The sequence below is a fragment of the Lates calcarifer genome, linkage group LG2 (assembly GCF_001640805.2).
Source record: "Lates calcarifer isolate ASB-BC8 linkage group LG2, TLL_Latcal_v3, whole genome shotgun sequence".
NCBI lineage: Eukaryota > Metazoa > Chordata > Actinopteri > Centropomidae > Lates > Lates calcarifer.
The window spans coordinates 15,165,339-15,187,317 of NC_066834.1; the positions used below are offsets into that span (position 1 = coordinate 15,165,339).

Genomic DNA, 21,979 nt, shown 5'->3' on the forward strand with positions numbered 1-21,979 from the left:
AGTTCAGAGCATTCAGTGGACTAATCCCAACAAACACCAGCCAGCTCAACCAGCATGCACGTGTCAAAAGAAAATACTGTAAACTGATGACAATGCAAACCAATGAATGAATGTCGAACTCTTGAGATTCAGTCAATTATCCCAGAGTTATAAATAGGGAATGAGCTTAAACTTAGCTTGCTACAGTGTGACCCAAACTCCACAAGCAGGAAAAAGGTCAAGCTGAACCAAGCTAATCCATATAATATATAAACACAATAACCCAGTATAGATAACCCAGGCCTTACATTCACAATATTGGCAGGTTAGGTGAAAAAAAAAAGACAAAACCAACCAACAGCCACAATCCAACACTCAATAAAGTAAATCTGGAGTGTTATGGTGAAAACAACACAATATCAACCCAAAGATAACTTAAGTTTCCCAAAGTAATGTGCAAATGACCATGTGCATGCCAGTGTAAACTGTCCAGCGGGTCTCACACCTGTATCAGGAGTACTGTACTCGGGCCACCAACCTCCCATGTTCTCTCCCTCCATCGGGGTTGTGCTCTCCGAGGTGCTGCGTGGGTCCTGGAAGGGGACCTGCCCATCAAACTCAAAGTCCTCCTGAAAGTGAGATAGACTTAAATCAACCAGAGCAGTGACAGGTTATAGAGCAACAATTCTTTAAAAGAGGAGTTTCAACTCCCATAAAACCACAGATTGTCATTTCTACATTTCTGCTTAAGACGGTGGTGCCATTAGGCAGATTGTTTTTTTGTCTTTGGAGAGAGACAGGCTAACTGTTTCACATACTTCCAATCTCTAGGCTAGGCCAAGCTAACCACCTCCTGGCTACAGCTCTGTGCTTAACACAGACATAAGAGTGGTACTGATTTAAGTGCATTAAGAATAAGTGCATTTCCCAAAATGTTGAACTATTCCTTTCTTTCCTAATTTCAAGTCAACATGATTAATCATTCCCACCAGTATCTAAAATTTCTCTCAATTATTGGACATAAATTAACACTGAAATTAATCTGCTACTTTTTAAAAACAATTTTAATTCATGGTAAAAATGGACTGATGACATAATATGCAATTATTCCCTCAGAGACGAAAGGTTTCTATAGGTATCTGTGATTTGCTGTAACAGTAGTTAGTCATTAGTTTGTGCAGAGAGCTAGCCAGACAGGAATATGATCACTTAGGGTTCAATTTTGGTTGTATTATTAAGCTTATCAGACTATTTACAGTCTGGCTGTGCAACCGCTTCCAAAAAATTGCATTAATAAAATGGAATGTTTTAGTTTAGAGGTTACTATATAGTGAAATGAAATTTAGAAAGAAGGTATTTAATGAATTGAGCTTGTTGATGGTCATAAACAGCTCAGGAATAAGTTCTGACTTTAGCAGACTGAAGTAGCTTTGGTACTAATGTATTTCCATTGTTGTTTTATTCAGGGTTTTTTTTTTTTTGTTTAAGTTAAAATTAATTTGACCTGGGATTGTTAGGTGTTTCTGAATTGTATTACTTTATGGAACAGAAAGTGGTAACTAGTAAAATTTCAATCACAGTTTTACAAATAATAGAAATTTGGTTGAATTTAGCTTTTACAGTTAGCATATCCGAGGAAGATGCTTTGCTCCCTAAACTACAACTATGTCACTGGAAATATTACAGCACGCAAAAGATATGCTGGTGCAACCATTGCACAACCACAGTAATGTCAGCATGTCCACCTACCTGCAGGCTTCGTTGGGCTGGAGCTGTTAGCTTCTTGGCCCTGTGTTGGCCGAGCCCCCGAGCTTGAGCCAGCTCCTCCTCCAACTCCTGCTGCCGAGTGGCCAGTGCTGGATCGGAGCAGCCAGGAAAGAACCAGTCATCCTCAATCAGTTTTGTGCCACAGGGAAAGGGGAAGGTTGGGTTGGATTGAGGATGTATTTATGGATGGGAGGTGGGTATAAAATGGACTGGACAGAATGATGGCAGAGTGAAAGATTTTTGAAGACATTTTTTGAAGACAGGATGACAGAGATGGAAAGAAGATAAGAAGTGTGATGGCACAGATGGTGTTTGTGGTTTCGATAAAGAGGGAAATGAGGCACTTTCAACACCACAAATACACTTTGTGACATAGAAAACAGTCATCCAACAACAAAGGCAACAAGAGAGACAGACTAAGAAAAGTATGGAGACAGCGACTGAGGGAGTCAAGGATGGAGAAAGAGAAAGTTACTCAAACTCCAGATATTATCACTTTTGTATTTGCATAAGGTATGTGGACCTGAGAAACACTTCAAAAGCAACATTCTGGTCAGAGCCATGTACACCTAATTTGCATAGCAAAAGAAAACAGCATTCAAACATGTGGGAGACAAGGAGGAAAAGTGGCTGTGGGAGGAAGGAGAGGACCCATTTTCATGAGTCACACTTAAAGCCAATGTTTCATCACTGAGTGTTCAATAGGGAGACCAGACAGTTATTTAGAGTTACACTAGACAGGTGCAAATCTGAGGGGGATTCTCACAGTAACTTCATATTATTTGGGTTTTCATTTAGCAGCACAGGATGCAAGCAGGGCAATGCCAAATTGATTAGGCTGAACAAAACATGTTCCCATCTGTTTTGTGACAACAGGCTGATTTTGATGTATAGGGGAGGGAGGGGGAGGCAGCTCAAAGCAAAGGGAGGGGCAGGAAAAGAAAAGGAGTACAGTGGGTTAGGCAGTGGTCAGTGTGGGTTTAGTGTATAAGCAGGGTTAAGCTGAGACTAAGAACTAGTCATATAATACAAAATTATTATGAAAGTGTAGTATTGACTATAATTTAGAACATGCATCAGGGCTGAGTCAGATCACCTACACTAATTCTGTTGAATAAAACAGTCTGAGGCAGCGTGAAGCCAGTCTGCCTCACACTGGGTATTTTACCTACACTGACCACAGCAGTAAGGATCACATATGTGGAGGATGTAAGAGCAGGAGAGACATGAGTATTATTCATGAAGCCAAACCAAGTTAGTCTTCTGCTACAATATCTTAGAAGTAAATCCTGCTGGTTTCCAGCAGGGTTTCTTCAGTTTGTGCCTGAGAATGCCATGCAGATGTGAGTCTGATATCTGCTTATTATCCTTTTATAAAGTGATATCAGAGGACTGTGTTTGTATGGTGTTCATTTGCTTTAGCATTTACCAGATCATGTAATGTTGCTGCACTTTGCACTAATGGTTTGGTATTAAATAGTACACATGGCTACTGTAACAAATAGTTCTTGGTGACAATTGCGGGCAAAGAGATGACAGGCTGCAGCAACAAAACAGAGAAGCAAAAGCATAGCAGGTATTGATGGAGTCATCATGTCTTTAGATGTTTTTATAGCAATTAATAAGCTCTAACTTAGATACCAGTTGACTCAGTGTTAAAACCATGCATGATCGTCATCAGAGCAACTTGTGTATCACAAACTGATCATTCTCTTATTCCCAGCAGGACTTGAACATAAGTGAGTTAGTGTATATGCTTCCCACAGTCCCTCCACCTGAATTACATCAACAAATCACACCAATATGAGTGATTGGATTAAATGCAAAAGTAAAAAAAGAACTCTCTGTAGTAACTACGTCTGAGCAGGGACATAGCATTTAAATAAAAGTGAAAGGCGTGACTTGATAAAACTCTGGCGACAAATTAACTGCAGTGGTCCTTCATAAAAAGTGTTAATTACTGTGAGAGCTTTCAGCTGAGTTGTGAGGCTTTTGAGTCTTATTACTCACTCAATTCATTAATGTCTACTCCACCAATTTAACAGCCAGAAGCACACGCAGTTAATCAAAATTAACAGCCATAAATAATGTAAGAGGGATCATTAGCCATTTTATTCTGAGCATGACTTTAGTTTTATTTTAACCTTTAATTCCTGAAGAATCGCTCATAAAATATACCAGATACAATAACTTTAATAATAATTTTCTCTTGTATATCCTGATACTAAATTTACAAGAGAATATAACCTGGACTATGTGAGCTTCAGTCGGTTATGACTGACCACCTTCTGCAATATTAGCCTACTCACAGAGAGACTGTATATAAATGTTATTGTAGTATCTATCCAGGTGAGATACAGTAACTCTAAAGGGTGACACACAATATTCCTTGTCCCAGAGTTAGTACAAAATTAGCCATCCAACCACAAAAGAAAATTAACAATGTTGTTTGATCTTGATTGATTGATACCAGGATATTATCATTGGTGGGTCATTCCACAAAAATATTTTAGTGTGGCCACACTGATAATCAAAAGAACAGAAAAAACAATAGGACAGAAGAACAGAAAGGGGTGAAGGAATGGAAAAGAGGAACAACACAGGAGAGGGGAAGAACGGAGAAACAAAATGGCAGACTCTAAAGTGTAGCCTGCCACTGTGCTGCCTGCAGTTCAACCCCTGTAAAGGCAAAAATGAGGCAAACTGCAGGCAGTACAGTGAGCAGCAGCTGCACTGAAGGTTTGGAGGAGCCTGCATGCACAAAACTGATGGGAAACTGTTCTGTGTGGCTGCTCCCATCCCTAGAGCAGGGGCTGGAGTGGGAGAGTTGGGTGAGAGGGAGAGGGCGGAGGTCCATGAGATGGGAGGCAGCACAGGGTCACCAAATGCTCCCCATTAACAAAGGTGAGGACAAGGGGAAAATAAAGAAAAAGAAAGTAATGTTCAGTCAGACAATAGAGGACACGAGGTAAACACAAACTAAATCTCTCTCTGCTACACAGTGTGATGGTGGTAATGGTAACAGTGGGGTGTTGGGACAAAACACAAAATGAACTGAGGTTTAAACTCAGTTGCCAGTTTATTAGATCTACTGACTAATACTGTTTATACTAAAATGTGTTTAATATTTTGTCCACCACATTTGTTTCAGGGACTAAATATCAAAAATACTTCTCAGCATAAAACAAGAGCATAACAAACTACAGCAATATTCGGCTGCTTTAGTTTTAGTAAAGTGGATCCAATAAACCAGCAACTAAGTACTGAGCAGTTCTTACTGTGGTTGAAATAAAACATGTTCTGCTTGCAGTTAAGGATAACAGTCATGGGAGCTGTACCTCAACCCTTAACAACCAAACATGCTGGAAAATGCACAGGAAGATGCCACTTGACTTACTTCTTACAATGTGTTTGACCACTAGAATGTGCATTTATAGCTCTGTAACTTTCCAGATTGCTCAATTACCAATGCTGAATAAAATGAATAATGGAATGCAATAATCAACAAGTGATCTTGGGTTTATTAGCTTGTAGTTACTGCCAGAGATTCTTCTGCACAGTGGCTGTGAGTCAATGAGTCAATCTGTCTTTAAAAATATGGCATGTGTCATCAAGAAATGGACTGTTCTCCCCCAAAAGAGATAAAGTGTGGCACTTATTCTTTATTTCTACAGGTACTTTTGTCCATATAACTTCTCTATAAATTATTTTTAAAAGCTAGAAGTGCAACTTTCACATTAAATTAAAAGAAAACAAGAGCATGAAAGGTGCACAAAACTATTCCATTTGAAAATACTAAAACTGTAACTCACGGCCAACCTGGCTAAGGGATAAGAGTAGATATGTTATGATGGTTGAAAAGGTGGCAAAGCTGATTATCACTACATTAACAGAGATTATAGAAACAGTGGTGTCTTCCTGTCATAGCAATGAAACAGAATCACATTGAAATGACAAAACCACCACAACCTTAAAATCTGTTCAAATATTTTGGGGAGAACTGCATGTTCTAAGTATAACAAATAAAGTGACTCAGATTTTGATTTCAGTGTTGCTGCAGCCAGTTTTACACTCAGGTTTTGTACTTATTTGCAAAAGGGCTGTCAGAAAGTAATCAGTTTAAGAAAGGCTGAATAATTGCTGATGATGTCAATTAATGTGAGAAGAGTGGGACGTCAGGTTACTGGTGATTTATGTCACAAGTTAAATTATAGCTTGTTGAAGTAAACACTGTAATATGTTTTGTTGTGGCATGTGTTGCATTATGCACAAAGTGACCACAGATGGGTTACTTATGAGCATTTCTTCATATCATTGAGACTCACTGTGCATAAGCATTGTTGATTTACATCATGTCAGACTGTCTAAGCAGATTAGGTGTGCATTAGGCAAGTATGTGCACATTAAAAATACCAACATCCATGTTTTATTCCCTATAAAATGTTCCGCCCAGGACCCTGCTGACTCCACATCTACCTAGTGGTAATAAACAACTGAGTCTCCTTGATTCAATGTGTCATCCTCTAGCAAAGGCCTTACCCTCTCTCTCCTCCTCCATGTGGCTGATGCGGAGGGACATGGCAGCCTTCTCCTCCCTGGCCCGGTCCCTGGCACTGACTGCCTCAGCTACCATCTCCTGCCACTCCAGGACCTGGCTCTGAGTGTCATCAGCACTGCCTGACTCACTCGCCTGTGACCAGACAGAGCAGAGAGGGACAGGATACCAACACTGAGCAGGCTTCATCACTGCAAGCAGGAGAATTTAAAAAAAATAAATAAATCCTGGATCCCTGACCTGAGAGGCAGCCCTCTTGGTGAACAGCTCCAGGTCTGCTTGTAGCGTCCTCTGTTGCTCCTCATATACGACCAGCTTAGCCTCCAGCATTTCTAACAGGAAACACACAATTTTCACATCAGAGCTGCTAAAGACACTGCAGATTTAACAATGATTAAAGTAAATTTAAGACATAAAGCAGGTGACTACAATTTACAGAGAAAATATTGTGTGATAGTGTTTCTACAACACTTGTGATCGTAATTGTCACTCAATTTGGATTTTATTACCGTTCTTTGTTTTCAGCTCCTCATATTGCTCAATTTTCCAAAGGTTTTCCTCTCTCTCCTCCTCCAATGCTGTGATATGACTCCGCAGGGCAGTCAGTTCTGGGGGGGCGGCTCCAGCCTGAAGGGGACAAGGTGAACATCTTTTAAATGGGTCTCTCTCTTTTTTTTTTTCCTTGCAGCTTTGCTTAAAAGACAAACAGGAGGACCTTGGTAAGACATAAAGTTTCCTATAGTTCCTTTTGGATCAATTTAAGAAAAATAAGTTCTTTTTAATAAAGTGATTGATGCCAACATCTGCTTACATCTGACAGAGGATAACAGTTCATTTCAATATGGGAAAAAGGCCTCTCTAGAAAGGAGAACAGCAAACAGATGGATTAGACAGAAATAAAGTCTAAAAACTTGTTAATCTTACTTGGCTTTTCTTCAACTCCTCCTCCAACTGTCTGATCCGAGATTTAGACCATGCTTTCATTTTCAGGAACTTGGCCTCTGATCTGCTGGCTTCATCTGTTTTTTGCTTTGCTTGGGCTGCAAAAAATAAAGAAAGTGAATGAGACAGTGATATTCAAGACTACAATGAGATAACATTTCTGAGATCTGAGATCTGAGATCCCAGTGATTGACTTTTGCCCCTGCAATAAGTAGGTGTCCTTATTTTATAATTATGTTTATTATATAAGAGAAATTATTATAATCATGTGGTGATAGGTATCTTCTTGGAGTTTTGGATGCACAGGACATAAAATCTGGTTTAGACCAACAAGTAAAAGTCTAGTTGAAGTCTGTGAAAACCAAAAAATGAGCCTTCACTAAACATGTTTTGTTAAACACCTTTAACTTCCCCCCTTTATTGTTTTCTTGCTTTAACAAAATTCCATGCAGGCATATTTCATCTCGTTTAAGACAGAAATGAAGCTGCTGACCATCTTTCTGGGACACGTAAACTGAATAATCAAAAGACAAAATGATGCAGGAGAATAACTGACCTTCCAGCTCAGCTATTCTTTGGATAGAGGCTGAATCAGCGGGCATGCTTCCAGTCCCTGAGGCCTCCTGACTGGGAGGTGGTGCTGCTGCCGACGAGGCCTTCCTCAGTTCCTCCAGCTGCCCCAGGAGATCCTGCTGGGTCTGGTCCATCTGTGACTGATGCTGCTCAGTCATCCGCCGCACCTCTGCCTGCTGTTTCTCCATCAGGTCACGAAGCTGTGCTCGCATCACATGCTTCTCTGCCTCCATCTTAGATTCCAGGCTCTCTCGCTCAACCTGCAGCCGACGAAGCCGTTCTGTAAGTTCCTGTGGGGAGAAAAGATGATGACGAGGCAGAACTGTTGAGAATGTAGCAAAGACAAGGTGGGGAAGACGGTGTAACTTGATTTAATTTTTAAGTGGTGTTAAAGAAAGGCTGTCACATATGTCAGGGGGGGAAAACTCACATAATATGCACAAACATAGAGGACAAAGACATGTACAGTAAAGCGACATCTTTCCTGACCTTTATCTGTTGGTCCCTGCCGTCCACCTCTCCCTGGAGAACATCAATGACCTGGGTTTTACCGAGCAGCACCTCCTCTTTCTCATGGAGCTTCTGTTTTAGAGCCTTCAAAAGCTGAAGAGACAAAATGAAATCACATGACTACTGCAGTAGTTGCATTCAAAAACAATATCACAAAGATAAAACAGAAGATTCTGTTAATAGAGAAGTCCAGTGGTTCCTCACTGATTCACTTAGCAGTGAGTGGTATCACTACCTGCTCCAAGTCTGCACTGGCATCAGACTTTGCTGCCAGCTTGAAGAGCTCCTGTTCGTGCATCTGGTTGATCTCCATCAGCTGGTTATCTTTCTGAATAATGATGTCTTTGAATGTCTGGATCTAAAAATAAAAAAGGTGCATCATCAGACTTAAGATATACTAGATATTCTAGATCTCATGGAAAAAATTTTCTCATAACAAGTACAAACAACAGCATCAAATCCTACAATAAAATCCTCACTGTTTTGGTGTGTTTTGAAACAATGCTTTTGCCACTAACCAGGAATATGCTAGTTTAAAACCAAAATACTTTGAACACTTGCATTCTGTTTGTACATGTTCTCCTTCTGACTGTACTGCTCCTTCTCTGTGGCCAGCAGCTCTTTGAGGCTGTCTGTCTGCTCCTGCAGCAAACTGTAGCGCTCCTCTGCTTCTCCCACCTTCCTGGTCAGACTCTGCACCAGCAGCTGGAGCTCCTGCACTGCTCCACTGTCCTCTGCCACCTGAGGAGGTAAAGCACAGCTGAGCATCAGTTAAAGTTGTTAAATGGTTGAATTCCTGGATCAGATCCTCTGCTGTTATTCATTCTGTTGTAATCTTAAGATTTGAAAATATCTGCAGTGGAGAGCTACTGAGAACTGATGTTGTTAATGCTGTTCACGTCACAGTCTTGAGAGGTGCATGACCTTTTGTTGTGGTGCAGGTGTGATGGGCTGATCTCCTGCCAGTGCTGTTTGCAGGTGAACGATGTACGCCTCTTTCTCTGCCAGTTTCTTGTCCTTCTCTGTCAGCATAGTGTCTATTTCCTCGCCGCGCTGTCGCTGTGACTCCAACTCCTTCCGCTAGAATAAATTAGTATGTCTTTGGTTAGAAAAATTCAAAAGAAAGCAGATTTCAAACCTGGGTTGCCTCTCACTCTGGAGGTGTACACCTGGGAAAGTGACAGCTGTTTGTGATTAAACCTTACAAACCACGCCACAGTAGAAATAGATTTTAACACCTGATTGCCTGAGGGCACCTTGTTCAGTGAAGTGCTATGTGACTCGATTCCTGGTGAATACACAGAGAGAATGTTTAAACTTGCTATCTATCACCTGACTATAAAAACAAACAGGGCAAAAGACTTGCTGCTGTTCAACAGGGTCAGTCTGCCAATTCTGTAATATACTGTGTATGTTTACTGTGCTTTCAAATGAAACTGATAATTTCAAGGCCCCACACTGAACAAAAGACAAGCAAATTAAGTGCTTTTTATTTGAGCAGTAAAGCCATGAATCACTGTAATTCAATTAAACTGGAGACAGGGCTGAACAATTAATCATATAATAATCACAATCATGACGTTGGCTTCACAGTTTCTGTATCTATTTCAGGTGTGAAGTCACTGAAAGTCACTGATGCAACAAAACCTTTTTAAACAAGATTTTCATTTATGCTTTTGGGATTTTTCAATCTAGTGTGAATTATATGAAGCAAAGGAGGATGGAGAGTTGTGACAAATACAGCAAAATATGTAGGAACCATTTTTGTGTCCATTTTGTGTCACATTTTAAAATTTAATAATGAGACCATGTAGAGCGCTAAATTTGATCAATGCAGGTGTGTGTGTGTGTGTTTGTGTGTGCCAATACTATTGAAAAGACACTGTAATGTTTTTCAGGTGCTGATTACATTTATCAGCTTAACTGTGTTGCAATTGCCATTTAGACCTGACATCTTATACAGTTCCTGAAACCTTTTTACATCCTCGATTATTATTTTTCAAGTTAAGAACATGTGTTAACTCTTTTTTTGGTCACACATACTAATTCTACTGTTTGTCTAGCAATCTGGTATGTCACCCATAACAAGCTACAGTTCTTCTGTCAAGATAATCAACTAAGTAAGAGGAATTAACTAACAAGACAGAGAGTTGGATTCTAATGCATCCTTTGGGCGTAACTTGTCTAAAGCCACATAGAAGTATTTGAGAATATTTTTTTTAATCAATCATGCAGCCTCTTCTTCAGGATACAACTTACCTTGTTTTCCAGTTCCTCGTCTCTCTGTGCCAGCTGCTGTTCTAGTTCCTCAACTTTCTTCTTTAGCAAGACAATCTTGCCCCGACTGGCTTGCTCTCCTCCTCCTTCTGACGACCCCTGAAGGGAAACATAAAGACGCCGTATATATCAAATGGCACGCGTTGGACTACATTTGCCGGAAGACCAGAAATATGACTCAAATGCACTGCTCATATTGCTGTGTCTGCTACTTGTTAACGTCAACATTTATTTGCTAATAAATTATCTGTGGCAGCTTCATAAGCCAGTGGTTCACATGTTGCAGTGACTTTGCACTTAAGTCTTTATGCCTTTATACGTGGATAAAATCAGACACATAGTCAAAAGTGTTCACGTGTGACCGTACAAGTGTGAATGTGTTTGCTGGCTTATACCTTCTTGCCGTGTGTCGGCGTTCCCTGACCTCCCTGTTGTTTCTTCAGCTCCTCCAGCTGTGTTGTGAGGGACGTCACCTTGGCCTTGTTCTGGAGACGCAGCTTTGACAGTTTGGCCTCACACGTTTCCTTCTCCACCTGAGTCACAGACAACATGAATTAATTTGATTAGCTTCAGGTATTGTTTTTGCACACAGTTAAAAATGCTTAAATGTCTTTGTTGGTGTTGCACACACAGTCCTACTTACTGGGGAAAGGTGCATAATTTTCATAAAGAAAACTATTTTTTAATCACAATTTGCCTTGAATTTATGCTGGGAGAAAGAAATAAATAGAAATCAAGAACCTGAAAAGAATCTAAAAAAACTGAAAGATCTAAATTTTATATTTTGGCCACATCTCCAAGCCATAGGTCAGTAAAGTGCTTAGCTGCAGATGTAAAATTTAAGGACATGATGGAGTGAGATGTGTCTAGTAGCATAATAATGGTTTGTTGCTGAGTATATATTCCTGTTCACTCTCTCCTGTAACATGGCTTCTAAACCAAACATTTACTGTGTTCTCCTGAGCCCTAATCTCACATTCCTGTCTTTATTATCATATAGTAGACTTTGACTTGGCAGTTTAATAGTTAACTATATCCTGGGTTTTTACAGGATGATCTCAGTCAGTGACTAACAGCAGCAGCATTACAACATGTGACCAACTGTTCCTGCCTCAGTCAGACACAAACCCCTGTCAGATAGGCCCCAGAGCAGACAATATTGTGAGCACTGCTGTGAGGAAAGTAAGCAACAAAGATGAGCGAAGGACCTAAGGTTTCCCAGCAGAACATGGCCACTCTCTGGCACAGAGCTATATGGGCATAAATAACACATATACTGTACAAAGAACCATCAGACTTCAAGTTGTTAACAATTTCAAGTTAAGCAGTTCAGCTCTACCGAAACACTGAGCCCTCATAACTCAGCACACCTGTTTACTAGGGAAAAGCAGCCAGGGGAGAAACTGTCCTCACCTTAAGTTGCTCATCTTTGGTGCGAAGTGCTGCATCCTTTTCCCGGATCATCTCCTTCAGCTGGGTGACCAGCTGCTCTGTTTGGGTGAGTCGATCTGCCATTTCTTCTACAGCAACCTCTCCACCACCAGCAGCAGCAGCAGGACTACGGGGAGAGCCCGGGCCCTGAGGAGGGACAGAGGAAAGACGGTGGACCAGTGACCAAGAAAAAAGCTCTGCATTTGATTTTGAATGCTGTTATGAATGCACATCCTGTCTAGAAATGAACACAGCTGCTGCTGGAGTGAGTGTATGGGTATTTCTGTGCAGCAAACTAACAAAATACTATTTCATCTGGAGTTGAACGATAGAATCCTGCCAACTTCACAGTGTGTGTATTTAAAGATGGAGCCACAAAACACTTAAGAACAAACAAAAAACAAAGACTGTTAATTTAATTTCTTTTTCTGTTTAAAATCTGTATATCTTACTGTGTCAAACTGATCTCTCTGTGTCTAAGAGATCATAAGGCTGTAACCATATATAACTATTTTACCACGGCCACTGAAAATTCTAGATCCTGAGGCTTGCAAACCTCTTCCTGTTTAGCTAAATGATGCCTAGCAACTTCTAAGGCTCAGAAACTACATCTTAAGATGTTTAAAATATACTTTTAGGATATATGGTATTTTGTTGGCAGGTGGCCATAGTATACAACATTCTTTCATAAAACTACATTCATAAAGGCTTGTGAAAATGTTATTGATATGGTCCAAGGCTTCTTATGCTAAAAAAATGATTATTACAATTTTAGAAATTACAGCAATAAAGATAAAGTAAGATTAAGTTAATCTGGATTGGTCATGTGTGGCAAACATACAATCTATGCAATCTTATTAGTAATGGTCGCAATAACAACCCAGTGTACTGGGTCAGTCCAATAGAGTACAGGGGCTGAACAGTGGAAAGGAATTCAAAGGAACATGACTGAAGTAAAGGTTACATGGTGCACATGGTGCTCATATACCACCTCAGATTAGATATTTTGATGGATCTTAAACCATTAGATAACTAAACTGAATGTTAACTAATAAAAGATGAGCATAAGGCCTGTAGAGTAAATAGGCTGGGGCAGCAGAGGGGTTTAAGCTGGAGCAGTGGTTCCCCCTCACAGGAAGTGTGAGCTCTGGTTGTCTGAGTTAAAGCCCTGTGCTCAGCAGTCTACCTAATTCCAGTTTATCTAGACATGAAATCTTTCACTGAGTTTCCTTTGAGCAAATTAAATTGCCAGAGAAATGTTGTTAGTACTGACTAAAATCACTCAGACACACATACTATTTAATTTTGTATTTTTAATTTTAGTTTTAGTTGAACATGTAATGATGGACAAAGGGTAGAGACATTCCTATAAATGTGTGAATATAGCAACAGATGGTTGACTGGAAGCAAGCTGTGAGACAGGTTACAAATACACAACTCATGCTGTTTGAATATAGCTGTATATTTGTTAGATAAGATGCTGCTAACAACACAACACCGGAGCCACAGTAGCAGTCACCAGACACTTGATTACAACACAAATAAGCATACTGTGTACTTACTCCATGGCCAGGCTCTCCCTCTTCACCGGAAAACCACTTCAGCATGGTTTCAGCTTAGACCTATAAAACAAAAAAAAAAAACCCACACACACACACACACACACACATACACATACACACACACACACACACACACACACACACACACACACACACACACGCACAGAGAGAGAGAGAGTAAATATATTATTCAAAATGTAGAAATATGATCTTCCTACTGGTGATCTGTCGATTTGAGGTTCAGGAAATGACACTTGTCAGTAAAACTAATCAGTATTATTATTTATTATAATCAGTTCTATCATTTTATTCCTCTACCTTATGATGACATGACTAGTCAGAAATTCAAGCTAATACAGCTGCTACAGGCCTTTTAACAACTCTGTCTACAGAAGAGAAATCTTTAACTGTAACCATCATTGATTTAAGCTTTTGAAGATTTTTGTTTTAATGTAAATCAAATTGAGCCTGTATGATAGTCTCAAAATGCTCTTTTCATCATGACTCTTTCATTGCTGTTAGCTGGCTGCTAACAGAACCTTACCTTAGATTCTAGACAAATAATGTTTAGAAACTGAAAAAACCTCACTAATGAACACATGATTTTATGGAATAAATATAAAACAGTGGATAATAAACATAATACAAAGGATGGCTTAACCTCCACAGAGCAGGAATGATACTGTATTTAAATTAATGAGCAGGTCAGTGCTCAGACTTTCAGTCATTACAAGACTACATTTCACTGTGTCCCTTCTTTAAATTATTTACAACACCCCAGCAGATAACAGACAGAGAGTACAGGCTCTCAGGTCAGTTCATCTGACAGACTGGGGGAGAGGGGCCATAGGTATGCTAGGTCAGTCACGTGACTATAGGGAGAGCCAAACCTACTCATAAAGCCTGTTTTGTATTTCAGCAGGTTGCAGGCTCAGTTTCAGCTGCACAATGGCACAGCCTGATTAAAACCAGACTGACAGGTGTGTCCCTTGGTACATGTTGCAGCTAGAAGCCAAACAACCAGAGGACTAAACTGGCCACGACTTGAGGCCTGGTATAACACTGACAGGGTGTATGATCAGCCAAATTCATTCAGCTTGCTGAACAGTCCAACCCACGTGACGCAGGAGAAAAATCAGGTCAAACTGGTTCTGTCACGCATACCTCAGTAGGCTCCAGGACCCTGAATGCCACAGTGGCTATTTGCTATTTTTCCTGAACTTCAGAAGCCACCAAGCTTAACGTGATTTATTTACACAAACACACATTCAATTATCTATTTCTAATGAAACATAGGTATGGAGGAACAGGTGAATTGGTCAAAAGAACCGTTCCCTGATTGTAACTCTGTTGAGATTTGTTAGCAAATTCTCTCCTTAGAGGAATAATAAATTGATAATGCAGAGCGATGCTAACGCTGTAGATATGGACATGCATCTTCACTACTTTTAAAATCTAATTTTGCTGATGATATTCGCAGCTTACAAGAAACCTAAAGCGAAGTAAGCCCAACAAGTACTGCTGACAGAACTGGAGAAAACTCCCATTTCTGCTTATAGTCCAGCGTCACTTAAAGTTATCCAAGGCTGCATTAGCTAAATTACTAGCTTGCATCTCCGACTGCTACACTGATAAATCACTACCACGGCTCATTTTAACCGCAAAGGCCTCACACTTGTACGAGGAGAAGGCCTCAGGGGTTGGGGTGGGCGTCGGCAAGTCGGTCAGTTATTTAAATAAATACCAGTTATAGCTAACGTTAATCCAGATGGCTAACTTTACCTTACCAGCTATGTCGCTACATGCTAACATAGTTAGCACTGCACTGCATTTTGACTATACGGTTGATAAATTAGCTCGCGACCGGCAAATTAATACTTATAAGTGTTTACCGGATTCACAACTTCATGAAGGATCCACCTGACACCTCGCTATGTCGACAAAAAATCCGTGAAATTACATTTTATTCCACTTGACGACGAAATCGCAGACGGGACAGAGATGTGCATCCGTCACGTTTGTCAACAGACAACCCCGACGAAGCTGCGCCTGCGCAGTGTTAAGGTTTGCGACAGGTCCCTGAGGAAACTCAACCGTGTATTTGTACAATTATCATTGGCTACGAAACAAAATATTCTGTGTGAAGTTCACGGATATGACTAGATCCGTCGGAGCTACCCAGAACTGAAGTAATCTTGAACTCATCATTTGCTTTTACCACTGAAGAGGCCTGTTGTCCCGGCAAATGCGTTTCAAAGAGGACAGAAATATCAAGAGAAACATCTGCATGTCATTTCCGTTTTTGTTTAAACACCTTTGTGATAACCACTCCGCCTGTTGTCAAAAAGACTCATCCAGATTTTCATCATCCCGATTCATCAAGTAGCCCACATTTTGATTTTGATTCATTGCACAGTGAAAATATATAGTTTAGTTTTTATTTATAAAGTGAAAAAAGTACTGCACTCCTCTTGTTCAAATGTTTTAAATAAGCACCACCCTGAGGCACTCAACATTTCTGTTGACACTGCAATTTAGTGAAACCTTTTCTCAAACAGTTTTGCACTTAGTCAAATTACCACAAACAATGTTCTGCACAGTGGTCCTGGGGCCTCCTCAGGGTCAGGGCCTCAGTGCAGTTGACTGTTTGGCCTGGTAATCCACCACACTGCAGACAGTCTCTGTGTACTGTCCTGTTTCATTTCTAGGGATAAATTTGTGTGTATTGAGTAGAAGGAACTTGTTGATTCTTCATTTTAAATGTCATGCTGCACTTTACTCATTGAATTCTTAATCATTGCCAATTTAAAAAATTAAAAATAATTTAAAGTACTAGGCTTGCTGATTCTGAATGAGGCTCAGTGTGTGCCAAGACACTGTCATCTTAACTCCCCCACTCACCTTATGGAGACCTTATGGGACCTTTACTGTATGGATTTAGCCTGTCTCACTAATCTTAGCCTTTAAGGCTCTTTACCTAACACTATGATATCCTTTAGGCTTCACAAACACCTACCTAGCCCCCCCCCCAAACACACACACACACACACACACACACACACACACACACACACACTAAGGTGGTTAAGAATACAGTCAGACTTGATGTCCTCTCCATATTTCTTTTCAAGTTAGCGGTAAATAGCATAGAACACGCAAATACATGTGTCTGTTTGGTTCTCATTAGTGTCTTTGTGAAGCCAAAGGATATCATACTGCAAAGTAAAAAACTGTCTTAAGAATAGTAAGACAGGTTAAATCCATATGGTGAAAGCTCCCATAAGGTGACTGGGGAGCTGTGTTGCCACTGAATCACAGAGCATGTTTGTCTTGTATATGATAAATGTAAAAATCAAGCTAATGTAGGAAACACATCAGCTAACAGGGAAAAATTGGCACACTAGAAAACAAAAAGTAGGAAAGTAGGTCCTGGAATAAAAGAGAGGAACATGTGTTCAAGCATACACTCACACTGGTTTGGTCTTTTGTTTATTTTCCACTGGACAGGGATGTTGAAGATGTTACAAAAAAAAGCTACAGACTGAAAGCAGAAATAAAATATATCCCTTCATTCTCCATATTTACAATGATCCAGCTCACTCATTGTCTCCTGCATTTCTGCTCCTTAAGTTATTATTCATTATTCACCTTCAGATGACCCATCTAAACAACAGGAACAAAACATGTATTCTGTGTTTTAAACCAGGCACACAGTAATAAGAGAGGAAGAAGAGAATTACAGATGATGGTGTGACCAAACCTCAAGAGAGTATCTTCAAAAAAAGAATATAGTCACAGATATGGTTGATTAAAGTTGACAAACATCATTTTAGATTATATGTAACAATCCCCCAAAACATATAATTATTACTTTTCATAAGTTAAAACTCTGACCAAATTGTACCTTTGTGCTTTTCAAAGGATTATGATCACCAGGTCTAGTTTCCTCAACAACGGCTCAAACCATCAGTATTATGGTGCAACAGTTCACACAAATGGTAAAGTGCTCTCTAATACATTCTTGCCCAAGGATACTTCAGCACATGGACTGGAGGAGCCAGGGATCGAACCACTGCCTCTCTGATTGGTGGGTGACCTGCTCTACCTCCTGAGCCACAGCTCACATAACAAAATCATGTAGCTACGGATCAATTTCTAAACCTGCTCATTGAGATATTTCCTTCTTGTGGCAGATGGTTCTGTGCTGACAACGTCAACAATCCTATCATCCTTAAGGAAAACATGTTAGTGAACAAAGTGACCAGTGACTGCTGCACAAGTGAATCTGATAGGTATTTATATTCATCAGCTCAGAGTAGCCTGTGTGTTACTTATAGGATGGGTTATACTACCCAGCTGCCAAGTGAGTGGTGAAATGCTCAGGGTGGGTCCATGCAACAGCTGTAGAAAATATACAAAATGAAACAAGATCTCTGTTATACATCAACATTATCACTTCTCCAGGTTCTCTTCAGTCATGACGTGTATCTGTGTCTTCTCACTTGGTGTAAAATAAACACGACTGACTTCTCTTTAAGAAGAGACCAGGGTGAAATTGAAGATTCAGGCTGAACTTCCATTCAGTCTAGACCAGTGCTGTGTTGAGCTGATCCTGAATCTTTTTCTTCCATGATGTAGGTTATTTCCTTGGGTTATTGCTTATAATGTCAGTGTGAAATGTGAGAACGTTTCTCCAATGTTTCTAAGTGTAAAAAGATAAGAGCTGATCACTGAAGGCAGAGTGTCACCATAACTTTGTATTCAACTGTTCTTTATCCTTTATTCTGCTGTTCGATGAACCAATCACAGGGCCCGATGTCCAGTTTGAGCTGATCCATCACCCATGGGTCCTTTTCAGCCCCTTCAATAAATTCATCCAAAGAAATCTGACCTGAGAGAAACAGAACGATACACAAGGAGAAGAATTAATGACATTATTGATTATTGTATTCACCATAATCTGATTTTGAATGCGAATCCAAACTTAAGTACATTAACACCAGCTCAAGAGGAGGATTTGTGTTGACTCTGTATTGACGTGGTCACATTGACTTACTGTCTTTATTCTTGTCCACCAGCTCAAATATTCTGTTACAGATGTCATCAATATTCTCTGGGGCATCTGGATCATTGTGCTTCTTTATCTTGCAGATGATCTGAACAGAAACAAGCTGGTGTCAGTTTAGAACATATCCAATACTGACATTTCCGATGTCTTTGGACAGTATGTTTTATTTTATTGTACTGACACTTTATTAAGGGAAGTTTCACCTCTCTTTAGCAAGAATGCCCTGATCACATTCACACCTGGAAACTGCACTCCACTGGAGCAGCTGGGGGTCAAGAACCTTGCTCAAGGGCACTACAGTGGTGGGAATGAGGGAGGCGAAAATGCTGCTCTTTAACTTTCCCTACACAGACTTGCCCTGCTGGTCTTTGGACTGATCCGACCTCAGGATCACAGGCTCATCTCTCTAACCTTTAGAGCACCACTGCCCAGATAATGCTGAGAGTGTTTTAGCTCCTGTTTCACCTCTGTGCCATGAGGACCAAAGATAGACAGAGAAAGCTACACAGAGCAAATCTATGTTCTGTCCTGTTGTTATGATCCCTTTGTGTTGCAGCCATTATGTTACACACTGAGCACTAATTCCCTTCATTAGATGACACAGGCTGGCTGGTTTCAGTGCACTTCACTGAGGACATATTAGAGGATTTCTGCAAATCAAAGTAAATAAATAACTACAGTTACTCTCACCGCTGGAGCTGTTCTAACTTTAAAGAATCTGTTACAGTATCTCACTGAGACAATGAATGACACCCTTCTGATATTACAGTAACTCAACTTTAAATTGTAACAATACCTCAGTACAACAGAAAACAAAGATGAATCATATCATCTGCAGAAAATCATCCTGGTGGAGAATAAAGTCTCTGAGAGTCCAATCCAATAATGAAGGTTGCCAATGTAAATACAACATTTAATCATGAATGGAACTGAATACTTACTTTGATAATGTGTCTTACTTCCATTCTGTCCAGACAGCCGTTTCCATCTCTGTCATAAACTTTAAAAGACCATTTCAGTTTGTCCTCCAGTTTTCCACGAAGAACAAGATGGACGGCTGCCACATATTCCAAGAAGTCTATATGACCGTCCTACAAGAAAACAGGAGGATGGATAGACACACACACACTGCCCTCCAGCAAGTACTGATATAATGCAATATTCAAGCAGGTCATTAACATACATTTACTGTTTACTCAGATATTCTGTCCTATCTCTCTGCCATTTCCACTTTTATCTCTAGATCAATATTTATCTAATATATAAAAATAACTGTTTCATTACCTTATTTGTGTCAAAGGATCGAAATATGTTCTCCATATATGCAGATTCTTCCTCTGAGGAGTTGCTGTTGATTCCAAAGATTCTCTTGAATTCATGTAAGTGCAGATTTCCACTTGGACACTCACTTGCAAACTTACGGTAGAGTTCCTGAATGTTCTGAAGATTCACCTCCTTATCTGTGGAGCCCTGTGCTTGGCCCATAATTGTTAATAAAAAAGAGCAAAAAAAAAAAAAAAAAAAAGTTTTAAAAATTATTTTAAAAAAAAAACCCACTTAGAAGTTATCAAGCACATCCATCACTGTGCACTAGCCACGCATCCATGGCTTGTGGAGTACAGTGTGGAGGCTATTTCCAGCAAACCAGGTGGGCAAATCCAATTGACTTTTCAGTGATCTTCTCTCAGTGAGTCTTTCTCAACAGTGTCCTTTTTTCTTCAATTTTTGTCCTCCCTAAAATCTGACAAATCCATTCCACATTCTTCAAAAGAAAAATAACGGTTTCACTCACAGTTGAGCATTAATTCATTTGCTTGTGAGCAACAAATCTGTCGGCTCTTTGACAGCAAAGAAGAGTGGATTGCCCAGACAAAAGGCCACCGCTAAGATCTCCAAGAGATTAAAAGAAGGATGACGTCAAACTCGAGCCTCAGCGTGGTCGTGGTAAAACTGTTGATCCACTGAGGTCTGTCTGAGCACAATTTACCCAGCCTGGTAAACACTTTATTAGGAATACCATACTAATACTGGGTGCTTCCTTCCTTTGCTCTCAAACAGACTCAGTTTATTGTGGATTCTACAAGATGTTGGAAACTTTCCTCTGAGATTCTGCTCCATGTTGACATGACTGCATCACATCATTTCTGCAGATTTGTCAGCTGTGCATTCATGCTGCCAATCTCCTGTTCTACCACATCCCAAAGGTGTTCTGCTGGATTCAGATCTGGTGACTGGGGAGGATAATGAAGCTCATTAAATCAGTTTGATGCAACTTTTACTTTGTGACATGGAACATTAGAAGCCGTTAGAAGATGGTAAACTGTGGACATAAGGGGAGGAACATGGTCACCAACAATACTCAGATAGGCTATGACATTCAGGGCCCAAACTGTGCCACCGTTCAGTTTTAATGAGTCTGTATCCACTGCAGGCTGTTGGCTCAGATTTCTGTTCTTGGTTGTTGTAGTCCATCCCCTCCAAACCAGCCTGTCTGACACCAACAATAATAATGTCACAGTAATGTCACAGTCAAAGTCCCCCCCCCCCGTTGTAATATTTAATATGAACATTAACTGAAGCTCCTGACCGGTATCTGCAGGATTTTATGCATTGCATTGCTGCCACATCATTGGCTGATTGGATAACAGCATGAATAAGCAGGTGCACAGGTGTGTGTTTATGAAAGTATGATGATGTGTCACAGAGTTTGTATTTTACAGTGGATCTGCATTTTGTGTCATTTTCATTTCATCATAACTAACAGAATATTTTCTTGTATTATTTTACAACAACATAACTGCATCACAAAACATTAATAAATGTACTGTGTATGGATTAAATGTCAATCATTTCGAGTTTAAAAGTATTGATAAATTGATTGGAATATACCTGTAAACATCATTAAAACATTTCAGAATAATACTGAGCTTGTCTGTTGCCTTTCTGTCTGCTTTTGACTGAAGAGTAAGATTCATTATCACCATACTCTATATCAAATTCAGACACAAGGACATGAAGGTTTAATTTTTTTAAAATCCAAATGTGACATTGTATCTTTCCTCCAGAGTTCATTAGATAAATATGATTTATTTGTCAGTGCTCCAATGTTGGTACTGAAAGGTGGGCAGGCACCTTAGAGGATTGGGATTTATTACAACAGCAGAAATTTTATCAGAATAATCCAGTTTATAGCGTCAAGTATTGTTTTGTTTTTTTGTTTTTTGATCAGTTTTTGTGACGTAAATGACGTTGCTTGACGTTGTTCCCTTGGCAAACACTTCTGATCATTCACCTGAGCTGCACAGAAACTGATTA

General features: G+C 39.9%; 2 protein-coding genes across 2 annotated transcripts in view; both read right to left on the minus strand.

The window, feature by feature from the left end:
• Positions 1-15,651, minus strand: part of si:ch211-220f16.2 (golgin subfamily B member 1) — a 35,235-nt gene extending 19,584 nt beyond the window's left edge. Inside the window, exons 1-16 of the mRNA XM_018692747.2 lie at positions 15,489-15,651; positions 13,597-13,656; positions 12,017-12,181; positions 10,999-11,136; positions 10,586-10,702; positions 9,251-9,406; positions 8,888-9,067; positions 8,562-8,684; positions 8,306-8,419; positions 7,800-8,106; positions 7,226-7,341; positions 6,811-6,928; positions 6,542-6,633; positions 6,286-6,436; positions 1,729-1,835; positions 485-608 (exon numbers count right to left, since the gene is read on the minus strand). Coding sequence (XP_018548263.1) covers positions 485-608; positions 1,729-1,835; positions 6,286-6,436; positions 6,542-6,633; positions 6,811-6,928; positions 7,226-7,341; positions 7,800-8,106; positions 8,306-8,419; positions 8,562-8,684; positions 8,888-9,067; positions 9,251-9,406; positions 10,586-10,702; positions 10,999-11,136; positions 12,017-12,181; positions 13,597-13,641 — 2,053 coding nt within the window. The 5' untranslated portion in view covers positions 13,642-13,656; positions 15,489-15,651. The remainder of the gene's footprint in view (positions 1-484; positions 609-1,728; positions 1,836-6,285; positions 6,437-6,541; positions 6,634-6,810; positions 6,929-7,225; positions 7,342-7,799; positions 8,107-8,305; positions 8,420-8,561; positions 8,685-8,887; positions 9,068-9,250; positions 9,407-10,585; positions 10,703-10,998; positions 11,137-12,016; positions 12,182-13,596; positions 13,657-15,488) is intronic.
• Positions 15,652-17,889: 2,238 nt separating this feature from the next.
• LOC108894329 (guanylyl cyclase-activating protein 2) lies at positions 17,890-20,149 on the minus strand. The gene is made up of 4 exons (XM_018692974.2): positions 19,949-20,149; positions 19,606-19,755; positions 18,653-18,752; positions 17,890-18,487 (listed from the first exon to the last, which is right to left on the minus strand). The coding sequence occupies exons 1-4, from the start codon at positions 20,147-20,149 to the stop codon at positions 18,369-18,371; spliced, it is 570 nt and encodes a 189-aa protein (XP_018548490.1). The 3' UTR covers positions 17,890-18,368.
• Positions 20,150-21,979: the final 1,830 nt, after the last annotated feature.

What these genes read in the sequence shown, in the direction of transcription:
- LOC108894329 (XM_018692974.2), bottom strand. Translation starts at nt 20,149, where the DNA reads ATGGGCCAAGCACAGGGCTCCACAGATAAGGAGGTGAATCTTCAGAAC. An exon ending in GATCCTTTGACACAAATAAG is followed by an intron (nt 19,756 to 19,948) that starts GTAATGAAACAG and finishes GTTTTCTTGTAG; the next exon opens with GACGGTCATATAGACTTCTT. An exon ending in AAGTAAGACACATTATCAAA is followed by an intron (nt 18,753 to 19,605) that starts GTAAGTATTCAG and finishes GTTTCTGTTCAG; the next exon opens with ATCATCTGCAAGATAAAGAA.